Raw genomic sequence first — 12,446 nt, forward strand, 5'->3', positions numbered from 1 at the left:
AAATAACATATCATTGATTTTGAAATAAATAAACATCAACAAAATCAACTCCCGTCAGTTCTTCAGTACTTTGATTGAATTTTGATACTTTAAAATACAACAGGCTGGTGTACTTAACTCTGATTTTTCAAATACTGCAAAGGTCAATAGAATTTCATTTTAAAATATGTTTTGTATGAAAAAAAAAGGTTTTCGATTGTTCTGTTGACGCTTGCATTTACTGTAAATTCGTTATATAACGCGAGTACTTAATTCCACAATCTAGCTTGTTTGTATAAAATCGCAAGAATGTAAAATCGCGAAATTGGAACTTTTCTTCTTGTTTCTTATAGTTCTCATCTCTCAGAAAATAATGCCGATATTTGAAATTCGCGAAAGGTGCTTCTTGCAATTTTACACGGATACTAATTTCTTGCGTTTAATTAGGAATCTACAGTATTTTATTAGTACTCTTTGTTAGTGTAACTGTATTTTGTAACTTTCCAATACTTGTAATCCTAACACTAAACAGATATGGTTTTGTTCATAATTTTACAATAAACGGGTTTATACTATCTTTTAAAATTTTAAGTAAAACACATTCAAGTTGGTCCCATTATGTTATTTACAGTTGGTCCCATTATGTTATTTACAGTATAAGGATATTTTATTGTATATAATGTATATAAAGTTTACTGCAGTTATTATGTTTAGTCGTTTTTTTATGAACAAAACGGATTAAAGGACAAATTAAGACAGCATACACACCATAAATACTATAAATGTTTAGAGTAAAATTAATTAATTAATTAAATGCATATCAGTGTTTTTCAACTATTTAGATTCTGCTTTACTTTTTATCCTCTCCAAAGAAATAATAACTTAATTTTGCAGGAACTGAAATTACATAATCATTTAAAATAAGAAGCAAACCGATTGTACAAGTAAACGAAAATTCATGAGATAAACAATAAAAATTGGCCAATCATATTCCAGCTCTGACATATTGTTCATGATATTATTTTTAGATTAATAGTTGAAATATATACCTGTCACTGTAGCTGATGAAACTGAAGTTAAAGTATTAGTTCTTAATGATACAATGTCGTGTTTCTTTAAGGATCTGCTCCCACCGTCCACAAAGTAGATGGTTTTTGTCTTTGCATCCACATCAAAGGTTTCAATGTTAGCAATTGGAAGCTGGACAGAGTGTAAAAAACTTCTCTGACCCTCCTCAAAGTGTAATCTGTGCATCGCAAACATGGAGGCGTTGCTTACAATGAACATCCCATCCACAACATATGATTTATCTGATGTAAAAATTCGCTTCGTGTTTTAATTTTTTTCACTTGTACCAACCATTTGTTTACATCATTGTATCAAAATTATCATTTAAAAAATTAAGAATAAAGAAAAGTACTATTTTTGCATTTAACGTTATAATTACGGCACATCATGTTAACAGAATCTACGTAGATTAGTGCATTACCTGTGCAGCTTTTACCGTCGTGATTAAGTTCAAAACCGTCGGAGCAAACACACGTAGGTCCTGCTCTCGTGTTGATACATATATGATCACAATGGAGGGTTAAACACGGATCTGTCAATGGTATAATAAAAATCATTGTTTATATTAACAATGACAGTGGTCTAATTTATTTACAGAAAACATGAAATATGTATACCATCTGCACGGGTTCATGGACAGACAATTTTTGTTCTAAGTTAATTTTCCAAAAGCGATACCACAATAATAATAAAATGATACATGTAAACTCAAATAAGCTTGCAATTTAATAGCTTTGGATGTATTGTGTCTGGAAAGCATTGTCCTGTATACATGAACGAGGTGTAAAATGGCGCCTCTCGGTAACAAACTGCAGAGGTGAAACAGTTAGATATATTGCCCAACCTGAAACTTTACCGTAAATAAATGTACCTTATATGTGTTTATTTATTTTCCATTTCGACTTCTCTTATAAAACAATGAATAGGTAAAACCCCTTTCATGATTTGTTTTTATCATCAAACAGATTTCCTATACTCGGCGACATATGGTGATAAAACACCTTAAGTTTTTAAACGTTCCAAATACTGAAAGTTCACAGAGTAGACATACATTTAGAAGTTTTTACCCGACTGAGACATGCCCTATGTTTTGGATAGTTGAGTACTGTTAGTTCCTTAACATATATAAAATATTCTTCTTGTTTACACTGCTTTATCGAAGTTATTTTTAGCAGTGAAAAATTTGTTAAACTTTCAGTTTAGACGTCTTAAAAATTGTACATTATAGCAATATTTTCTGGAATTATAGTATAAACATGTATCATCCGTTGTTTTTATTTTAGAAGTTTCCTAAAGGTAGTGGGTATTAAGATGCTGATCTTGTTTATTTAATCTCTTTTGATTAACCATACTGTTGCCTTTTAAAGTATTTTTCAACATAGAGTTTTGAACCAAATGGTATTACCAACATTATGAATTCAAATAAATATTAGAAAAAGTATGCGTTGCTTTGTAAGATTATTTTTTATCATTTTACATTCCTTCTGTAAAACATTGGACTCCTTCTCGGTTCTTGCGTTGGATCAATGGTTGTTGTTCTACTCTTAAAAGTCAAAATTATGATGTTTCGAAAAAAAAATGTTGAAAATGCAATTTATCATTATTAATTATTATATTATTTTTGAACAACCCAAAAATTTGATTCTTACATGGAATGAACATGTATTTGTTAAAACAAACTGGATCTATCGATAACTTTTCATTGTAGTTATTGTGCCATCCTTCAAAAGTTTGAAATTTTTAAATTCATCTCTAAAACTTTTTCCTGTGCATTGTATGCAGCAAAAACTTTATGCATGATATGTGCGTTATAAATGAAACTGTGAGTATTATAAAAGAGTGTCAATCGAAAGTCTGCAGGTCTAATTTTACCAAACTACTACAATAATTTTTGTCCCATAGAGCTAGGGTTTAGATAATCCGAGATTCCTCTGACTCTTACCTCCTTCTAGAATTAATGTTTCCAAACTGCAGTCAAGAATCACAGTCCGATGTGACTCGTATTAGCTTTAAACTCAAAAACGAAATCAAAATGCAAACATTGGACTCGACAGGACTGTGGTATTCAGGTTACATTTGATGTCTATGGTTTTTTGTTTACATTAAAAAAAAACATATATTGCCTTATAAATATATATATATATATATATATATATATATATATATATATATATATATATATATATATATATATATATATATATATATATATATATATATATATTATATTATATATATATATATATATATATATATATATATATATATATATATATATATATATATATATATATATATATATATTGTTTACCTTTAAATGATGCTGTGGACTCTGTATCATACACATTAATTGTATATGGTTGTCCTGAAAGAAACTTTCTAGCGTAGAGCAATGAGTCGGACGTTATATCAATTTTGTAAAGTTGAATTGTATTAAAGCTGACGACATGCAACATCCCCTGAAAAAAAAGTTTTAAACATAGTTTCTTGATGTGTTGTTTTGTTGCCAATGGAAATGTTTGAAATGCACGTACGCACGCCCACATACACACGCAGGAACAAGCATAAAGCGCCCATTATTTATTTTTACTAACCATAGCAATTTTTACGACTGTAAAAATATCCAATTTGGTAAAAACTAATTTCCGGTAGGATTTTTGGAATTTCCTTCCGGAATAAGAAAACATTTTATAAGAATTTCGATGATTTGAACAAAACCATTTTTTTTTTTAAAATACGATTAAAAACTCTTAATTTTCTACTGGAAACTGCTTGTCTGAATCAAATTCCTGTTGGAAATACTAATCTTATTCAAGAATATTTTTCCTATAGGATTTTTAGAAAATCCAATAGAATTTTTAATATTTCCTGTAGGAAACTTTTATCTCCTATGAAAATTATCATTTTCATATAAGATATCAATATTTAAAGGTAAATATTCACCTGTCATGTGAGACACACTGAAAAAAGTGGTTATATAAACTCTAGACAATTGTCAATTATTTGGTATATATGGATTTTTACAAAAAAGCATAAAAAAAATGCCACATTGGCACTGGTATAGATATTTTGCAACGTGTTCTAGGTGTTGTTGATAATTAGTGAGACTTTTCAACTGTATTCGAAAAATTGGAAACAGAATAAATCGCATGTATATTGTTTGTTTTTTTAATGAATTCGCTTATTTTGATTCATTTATATTAATTACCTACCGGCATATGACAAAACTTATTTTTCTAAAAATAAACAAAAATTTGATCTTAAGTGACCTGCGCGCGCCCCTGACTATTTTGAAGCATAAAGAATTACAGGAAAATAACGGTATTAACATTAAAGTTAAGTACTTTAAAATTCTCCTCCCCATGATTGCGTATAAGTTTCCTTAACCCTTTTTTCAAAAACCATGCTTCGTGCGTAAACTGATAATATTTGGATAATATATACAATTCAAATAAGTTATCATCTAATACGGTTGATGATACTTTTAGATGATAAAACAATCGATCTGGATTAGTTAATGTGCTTCGTATGTGCTTATACGGGTGGTCTGCGGGTGAATGTTGAGGAAAGCATATCGATACACGCAAAAACATCTTACGATTTTTGAAAGACCTACGTTTTCCGTTTAAATACATGGTGACACACACCAATTGCCATGGCTACCCGGCAATCTGTCGAAAATGTAGGTTAAGGTTACGATTGGCTATTAAATATAGAATAAAGAAAAATAAAGAATATTAAAGCAATTTATTTAAAGCTCAATCAAAATTTATTCAAGGGCTTTATGAAAAAAATCAAGAAGGTACAGGTACCCTAAGATATCAAAATCGCAACATTAACACCTCATACGTTCCCGATTTGCATTAATAATATCATCTCATAAAGATCCCATGATTGGATAAAAACCTTTGTGGAAGGTTATTCCATATGTTTATGTGGTCTACTTTTGCGAAATTTGGATGCTGAGGACCTATTTCACTCTTGGATTTTTACCGTTCCGCCCACAAAGGCCATTAATTTGGTCTAAAATGTTCTTAGCATTTGCGCGTGCTGTAGGGTGTCTATCGGAAAGGTGAGTTACTCCAATGTAGCGGTAATGTTGACCTGTTGTTACATGACGTTTTGGCCTTCATGGTTTGTCTTCAACACTTCCGATTGTTTTCAACTTCCGGTCAAGCCTTTTAATGATTGAGTGGTGTTTAAAAAATCTAGCGATCTGTGATTAAAATAATGAATTAGGAAAAGCTGTTTTATTGTTTAGGACCTCCTTTTTAAAGGTTAAAAGTAATTATAGCAAATATTGTGAAAGGAAACAAACCAATTGAGAACCGAGCTTTGCTTGGACCACACCACCTGACATTGAATGTTCTTGGGCAGACACGCACCGTATTTTTCCTTATTAGGGTCTTCCGTCTTCAGCGGAAGACCCTTCTATTATTCTATTGTTTCTTTTTCACTTTTCTTATTAGGGTCTTCCGTCTTCAGCGGAAGACCCTTCTATTATTCTATTGCTTCTTTTTCACTTTTCTTATTATTAAGGTCTTCCGTTTTCCAACGGAAGACCTTATTGTTTTCGTACGGTTTCTTTTTCCCTATTATTATTAAGGTCTTCCGTTTTCCAACGGAAGACCTTATTGTTTTCGTTCGGTTTCTTTTTCCCTATTTTTATTTTTTTTTTCTTACAAAATTTGTGCAGGCGATTTCTCGGAAAAGGCTGAACCGATTTTCGTGAAACCTTTAGATCAAATAGATATTAGTTCGAACTTAATATATATTTTTTTATTTTGATGACGTCATTTCCATTCTTGAGAAAATGACGTTTTAGAGATTTTCAGAGGGTCGGCTTGTCCAGGGATCTCCTCCTAAACGGTAAAAGATATTGAGTTCAAACTTTCAGGGATTGTAGACAAGAGATTGTAGATAGGCAATTTGGCATTCATATTTGTCATGCTCAAAACGCGTTAAAGCTCGCCTGGTCCCGAAAATTGAGACTAAAAAAACGTCGTAATTTTTCATGGTTTTCTTAGTTTATCTCTTTTCTGAAAAATAATTTGTTAACACATGTACTGCAAAAAAAGTTTATATTTACAAGACCTTTCATTTGATATCGTGAAAAAGAGGCTGGTCCCTAACATTAGGGGACCAAAGGGCTCTAAAGTCTTTCATCTGTAGCCCTTTACTGAGGGATATTTTGTGAACAGTTATAGAAGCAAATATGATTATCTCACAGTTATGTATCCAAACAATGTAATGATTTTATCATGTGTTACGTAATTAGGGGTTTTTAGGGGCCAAAAGTCTAGAATTTTGATCACATATATCTCAGAAAGGAAAAATATTTTGAAATGCAGTATAGAAGAAAAGATGCTCAAAATGATGTATTCAATCATATGCCATTTTCAAAATTTTGTTAAAGGGTCCCTATAAGGAGTTCAGGGATCAGCCCCTAAAATGTTCTTTCCCATATATCTCAAGAACGGTTACGAATTTCTAAACAGTTGTTGTACAAAATGTGTTGAGATTTAAATGACCTTTTATTTGATATCGAGAAAAAGGGGCTGACCCCTAACATTCAGAGACAAAAGGGCTCTAAAGTCTTTCATTTGTAGCCCTTTACTGAGGGATATTTTGTGAACGGTTATAGAAGCAAATATGTTTATCTTACCATTATGTATCCAAGCAATGTAATGATTTTATCATGTGTTACGTAATTAGGGGGTTTTAGGGGCAAAAAGTATAGAATTTTGATCACCAATATCTCAGAAAAGAAAAATATTTTGAAATGGAGTAAAGAAGAAAAGATGCTCAGAATGATGTACTAAATAATATGCAATTTTCAAAATTTTGTTAAACGGCCCCTATAACGATTTAAGGGATCAGCCCCTTAAACATTCTTTCCCATATCTCTCAAAAACGGTAACGAATTTCTAAACAGTTGTTGCACAAAATGTGTTGAGATTTAAACGACCTTTTATTTAATGTAAAAAAAAAGGGGCTGGCCCCTAGAATTAGGGAACTTAAGGGCTCTAAAAATTTTCAACTGTAGCTCTTTACTGAGGAAAATTTTATGAAAGGATATAGAAGCAAATATGTTTATCTTACAGTTCTGTATCCAAGTAATGTAATGATTTCTTCATGTGTTATGGAATAAGGATTTTTTAGGGGTCATGAGTCCATAAACTATGACCAGCAATATCTCAAATAGGAAAATATTTTGAAATGCAGTGTAGAAGAAAAGATGCTCAAAATGATGTACTTTACAAAATGCAACCTTCAAAATTTGGTTCAGCGGCTTCAAAAAGGAGGTAAGGGACTTGCCCCTAAAACTTTTTTTTTCGGTGACGACCTTCTAAACACTTGTTGAACAAAGCTCTTATCCCTGAAACAAAATAGTATCTGGCCCTTAGAATGTAGACCCCGTTTTTCTATTCTAAAATCATGTTTAGCTGTTCAATAGCAAAATCAAGATCGAACATGTATCTCAAATTCTAAAATCAGACGGAAGACCTCCTCGTTGCTCGCAACGAGATCGTGTCAAGTTATTTTTTTTTTTTCTTACAAATTTTGTGCCCGCGATTTCTCAAAAACGGCTCGGCCGATTTTCATGAAACTTTCAGATCTAATAGATATTGATCTAAACTTAATATACATTTTTTTATTTTGATGACGTCATTTCCGTTCTTAAGATAGTGACGTTTTAGCGATTTTCAGAAGGTCGGCTTGTCCAGGGACCTCCTCCTAAACGGTAAAAGATGTTGTGTTCAAACTTTCAGGGATTGTAGACAATAGATTGTAGATGTGCCATTTGGCATTCATATTTGTCATGCTCAAAAGGCGTAAAAGCTCGCCTAGTCCCGAAAATTGAGACTAAAAAAAGTCAAAATTTTTAATGATTTTCTTTGTTTATATCTCGTCTGAAAAATATTTTGTTAAAAAATGTAGTGTAAAATTTTTTTATATTTACAAGACCTTTCATTTGATATAAAGAAAAAGGGGCTGTTTTCTCAAATTAGGGGACACAAGGGCCCTAAAGTTTTTCATCTGTAGCCGTTTACTGAGAGATATTTTGTGAAATGTTATAGAAGCAAATATGTTTATATCACAGTTATATAACCAAGCAATGTAATTATTTTATTATGTGTTACGTAATTCAGGGTTTATAGGGGCCAAACCTCCAAAATTTTGATCACCCATATCTCAGAAAGGAAAAATATTTTGTAATGCAATACAGAAGAAAAGTTGTTTAAAATTATGTTTTTAACAATATGCGACCTTCAAAATTTCGTCAAACGGCCCCTTTAAGGAGATAAGGAATCATCCCCTTAAACCTTCTTTCTCATATATCTCCAGAACGGTAACAAATTTCTAAACACTTGTTGAACAAACGTTGTTTAGAATTAAATGACCTTTCATTTGATATCAAGAAAAAGGGGCTGGACCCTCAAAAAAGGGGACCAAAGGGCTCCAAAGTCTTTAATCTGTAGACCTTTACCGAGATATATTGTGTGAAATGTTATAGAAGCAAATGTGTTTATCTTACAGTTATATATTCAAGCAATGTAATGATTTTATCATGTGTTTTGTAATTAGGGGTTTTTAGGGGCCAAAAGTCCAAAATTTCGATCACCTATATCTCAGAAAGAAAAAATATTTTGAAATGCAGTACAGAAGAAAAGTTGTTTAAAATTATGCTAACAATACGCCACCTTCAAAATTTCGTAAAACGGCCCTATATAAGGAGATAAGGGATCGGCCCCTAAAACATTCTTTATCATATATCCCCAGAATGGTAACGAGATTCTTAACACTTGTTGAACAAAATTTGTTTAGAATTAAATGACCTTTCATTTGATATCAAGAAAAAGGGGCTGGCCTCTCAAATAAGGGGATTAAAGGGCTCTAAAATCTTTAATCTGTAGCCCTTTACTGAGAGATATTTTGTGAAAGGTTATAGAAGCAAATGTGTTTATCTTAGAGTTATGTATTCAAGCAATGTAATGATTTTATCATGTGTTTTGTAATTAGGGGTTTTTGGGGGCCAAAAGTCCAAAATTTCGATCACCTATATCTCAGAAAGAAAAAATATTTTGAAATGCAGTACAGAAGAAAAGTTGTTTAAAATTATGTTCTTAACAATATGCAACCTTCAAAATTTCGTCAAACGGCCCTATATAAGGAGATAAGGGATCGGCCCCTAAAACATTCTTTATCATATATCCCCAGAATGGTAACGAATTTCTAAACACTTGTTGAACATAATTTGTTTAGAATTAAATGAACTTTCATTTGATATCAAGAAAAAGGGGCTGGCCTCTCAAATAAGTTTATGTCACAGTTATGTATCCAAGCAATGTAATGATTTTATTATGTGTTACGTAATTAAGGGTTTTTAGGGGTCAAAAGTCCAAAATTTCGATCACCCAAAATATCAGAAAGGAAAAATATTTTGATTTGCAATACAGAAGAAAAGTTGTTCAAATTAATGTTGTTAACAATATGCAACCTTCAAAATTTCGTTAAACGGCCCTATATAAGGAGATAAGGGATCGGCTCTTAAAACCTTCTTTCTAATATATCTCCGGAACGGTAAAGAATTTCTAAACACTTGTTTAACAAAATTTGTAAAGAATTAAATGACCTTTCATTTAATATCAAAAACAAGGGGCTGGCCCCTTAAATTAGGAGACCATAGGGCTCTAAAGTCTTTAATCTGTAGCCCTTTACTGAGAGATATTTTGTGAAAGATTATAAAAGAAAATATGTTTATCTCACAGTTAGGTATCCACGCAATGTAATGATTTTAGGGGCCAAAAGTCCAAAAATTTAATTACCCATACCTCAGAGAGGAAAAATATTTTGAAATGCATTACAGATGATAAGTTGTACAAAATGATGATTTTAACAATATGCAACCTTCAAAATTTCGTCAAACGGCCCCTATAAGGAGATAAGGGATCGGCCCCTAAAACCTTCTTTCTCATATATCTCCAGAACGGTGATAAATTTTTAAACATTTGTTGACAAAATGCGTTCAGAATTAAATGACCTTTCATTTGATATCAAGAAAAAGGGGCTGGCCCTTTAAATTATGGGATCAAAGGGCTCTAAAATCTTTTATGTATGGCCCTTTAATGAGAGCCATTTTGTGAATGGTTATTAAAGCTAGATTAGGTATAATACGTTTATATATCCTAACAATATAATTATTTCCTCTTGTGCTTCCCAATAAGGGTTTTAAGGGACCAGAGGTAAACAAGATAAATCTTTTTCATTTTAATTAAAAGAAATGCAAGTATTTAAAAAAGCAAGAGAACTTATAAAAAGCGATACAATAAAGCAAAAGTACTTCACTTCTTTTTCCATATCATGTTTTGTTGTAAAAAATCAAAGTCGATGATGTCATATTTCCTTCTAAAAATCAGATGGAAGACCTCCTCGTTGCTCGCAACGAGATCGTGTCTAGTTCTTTTTTTTTTCTTACAAATTTTGTGCAGGCGATTTCTCGGAGATGGCTCGCTCGATTTAAGTTAAATTTTCAGGGATGATGCCACGTCATCTGAAGTTTGTACCGCCGCGATTTTTAAAAATCTACTTCCGATCGGAAGTTATCGTCCGTTTACGATTTTTACAAAGGCAATTTTGTCGGTTGGGTTTCTCAAAAATGAGTAAAGATAGAGAAATGGACATGGCCAAGGCGACCCGGGTTCAAGCCTCGATTGCCGCAATTTTTTCCCCCTCTTTTTCGCTTAGATCTACGGTTTTATCTTTGAATTGATAAGTTTGATCTTATCTATTCAAAAATCGGACGGAAGACCCACTCGTTGCTCGCAACGAGATCGAATCTTGTTATTATTATTATTTTTTTTGTCTTACAAATTTTGGGCAGCCGATTTCTCGGAGATGACTCGTTCGATTTCCTTCAAATTTTCAGGGCTCATGCCTATTTAAACGAATTTTATACCACCGGAACAATTTTTTTAAATTAACTTCCGGTCGGAAGTTATCGTCGTTTTACGATTTTTAAAAGTCAATTTTGTTGGCGATTTTTCTCAAAAACGAGTAAAGATAGAGAACTGAAATTTTCAGAGATGATAGATCTAGCAATATCCTCGTGCACCTCGGTCAAGAGAATGTTGGCCGTCACTTCCGGTCGTCACCGGAAGCAGATTTAAAAAATGAAAATTTTCAAATTTTCGTTTTGATATATTTTTTTAAATTAGATGACAGTGACCCTTTTACAGATTCAGAATATGTAATTTGTTTTAAAATCGATCAAGGCATACTCGAGAAATTAGGCGTCAACGTTCTGAAGCGAGAGTCCGAGTAGCTCAGTCGATAGAGTCGTGGACATGGGTTCAAGCCCCGAGTGCCGCAATTATTTTTTCTCTTTTTTTCGCTTAGGTCTACGATATTATCTTTAAATTGATTAGTTTAATCTAATCTATTCAAAAATCGGACGGAAGACCCACTCGTTGCTCGCAACGAGATCGAATCTAGTTGTTTTTATGTTTTTAACAATTAATTAAAGATAGGGAATCGATCGAATTGAGTCTTTTTGAAAAAAGTATCCGAGAAACATATCGAACACGCATTCCACGCTTTTCAACAAAAAACGGTCATGGTCGAATTATTACTCGATTACAAATTTTCGATATGAACAGTTGAGCATTTTAAACAGCAGTCGATAGTTGCAACGACTAAAAAAATTGATGTTAAATTTTTGTAAATAATAAAAAAAATTAAAGGAGGGCGTTAGAAATTTATATATCATATCTGTCACTAACGGCTGCCATGTCAAACGTTTCTTTGTCCAAAAAACGCGGCACTTGGAGTTACTCCAATACTATTTTCTTGTCCAATGATCAGCCACGACAGCCAGATATAGCAAACCCGTATCACGCGCACGGTCCCTCGACAAGTCCGTCCAGTTGTAACGAAGGCTTAAACAATTTTGATACACTGCAATAGCAGCAAGATCCTGTTTGTTTGGTTTTTGGTTACATCTGATACGTTTTAAACAAATCTAGCCTTTTTAAAGTGTTCCATAATGAAAGAAAAAAACTGAATATTGAAACGCAATGTATAGAGTTCTTTCTTGTCTGTTTTTGCTAGTTGAAATATGCCCAATAATTCATCACACTACCTATTGTAAACTATTTTAAAAAACCAGATATTTTTCAAGTTTACAATTTTAAAAAAAATGATCTATTAACGACGTTGTTGATTACTGTAGTTAATTTTCAGAAAAGAAAACAAATTCTCATCTCGAAGCTGTTCATTAAGCTGAGAATGCAACGGGTTCATTTTTCAAATAGATCACATTGAGCTTAACAAGGATAAAACAATCATTAATTGTATATAAAATGATAAATTAGTTTTACTAAACCCGGACCCTTTTA

At 32.2% G+C, this 12,446-nt stretch overlaps 1 protein-coding gene across 1 annotated transcript in view; it reads right to left on the reverse strand.

The window, feature by feature from the left end:
* LOC128192564 (low-density lipoprotein receptor-related protein 1-like) overlaps positions 1–12,446 on the reverse strand; it is a 34,987-nt gene that overhangs the window by 17,878 nt on the left and 4,663 nt on the right. The window contains exons 4-6 of the mRNA XM_052865347.1: positions 3,359–3,506; positions 1,469–1,579; positions 1,029–1,289 (exon numbers count right to left, since the gene is read on the reverse strand). Coding sequence (XP_052721307.1) covers positions 1,029–1,289; positions 1,469–1,579; positions 3,359–3,506 — 520 coding nt within the window. The remainder of the gene's footprint in view (positions 1–1,028; positions 1,290–1,468; positions 1,580–3,358; positions 3,507–12,446) is intronic.

The sequence above is a fragment of the Crassostrea angulata genome, chromosome 7, assembly GCF_025612915.1.
Source record: "Crassostrea angulata isolate pt1a10 chromosome 7, ASM2561291v2, whole genome shotgun sequence".
In the NCBI taxonomy this organism is placed as follows: domain Eukaryota; kingdom Metazoa; phylum Mollusca; class Bivalvia; order Ostreida; family Ostreidae; genus Magallana; species Magallana angulata.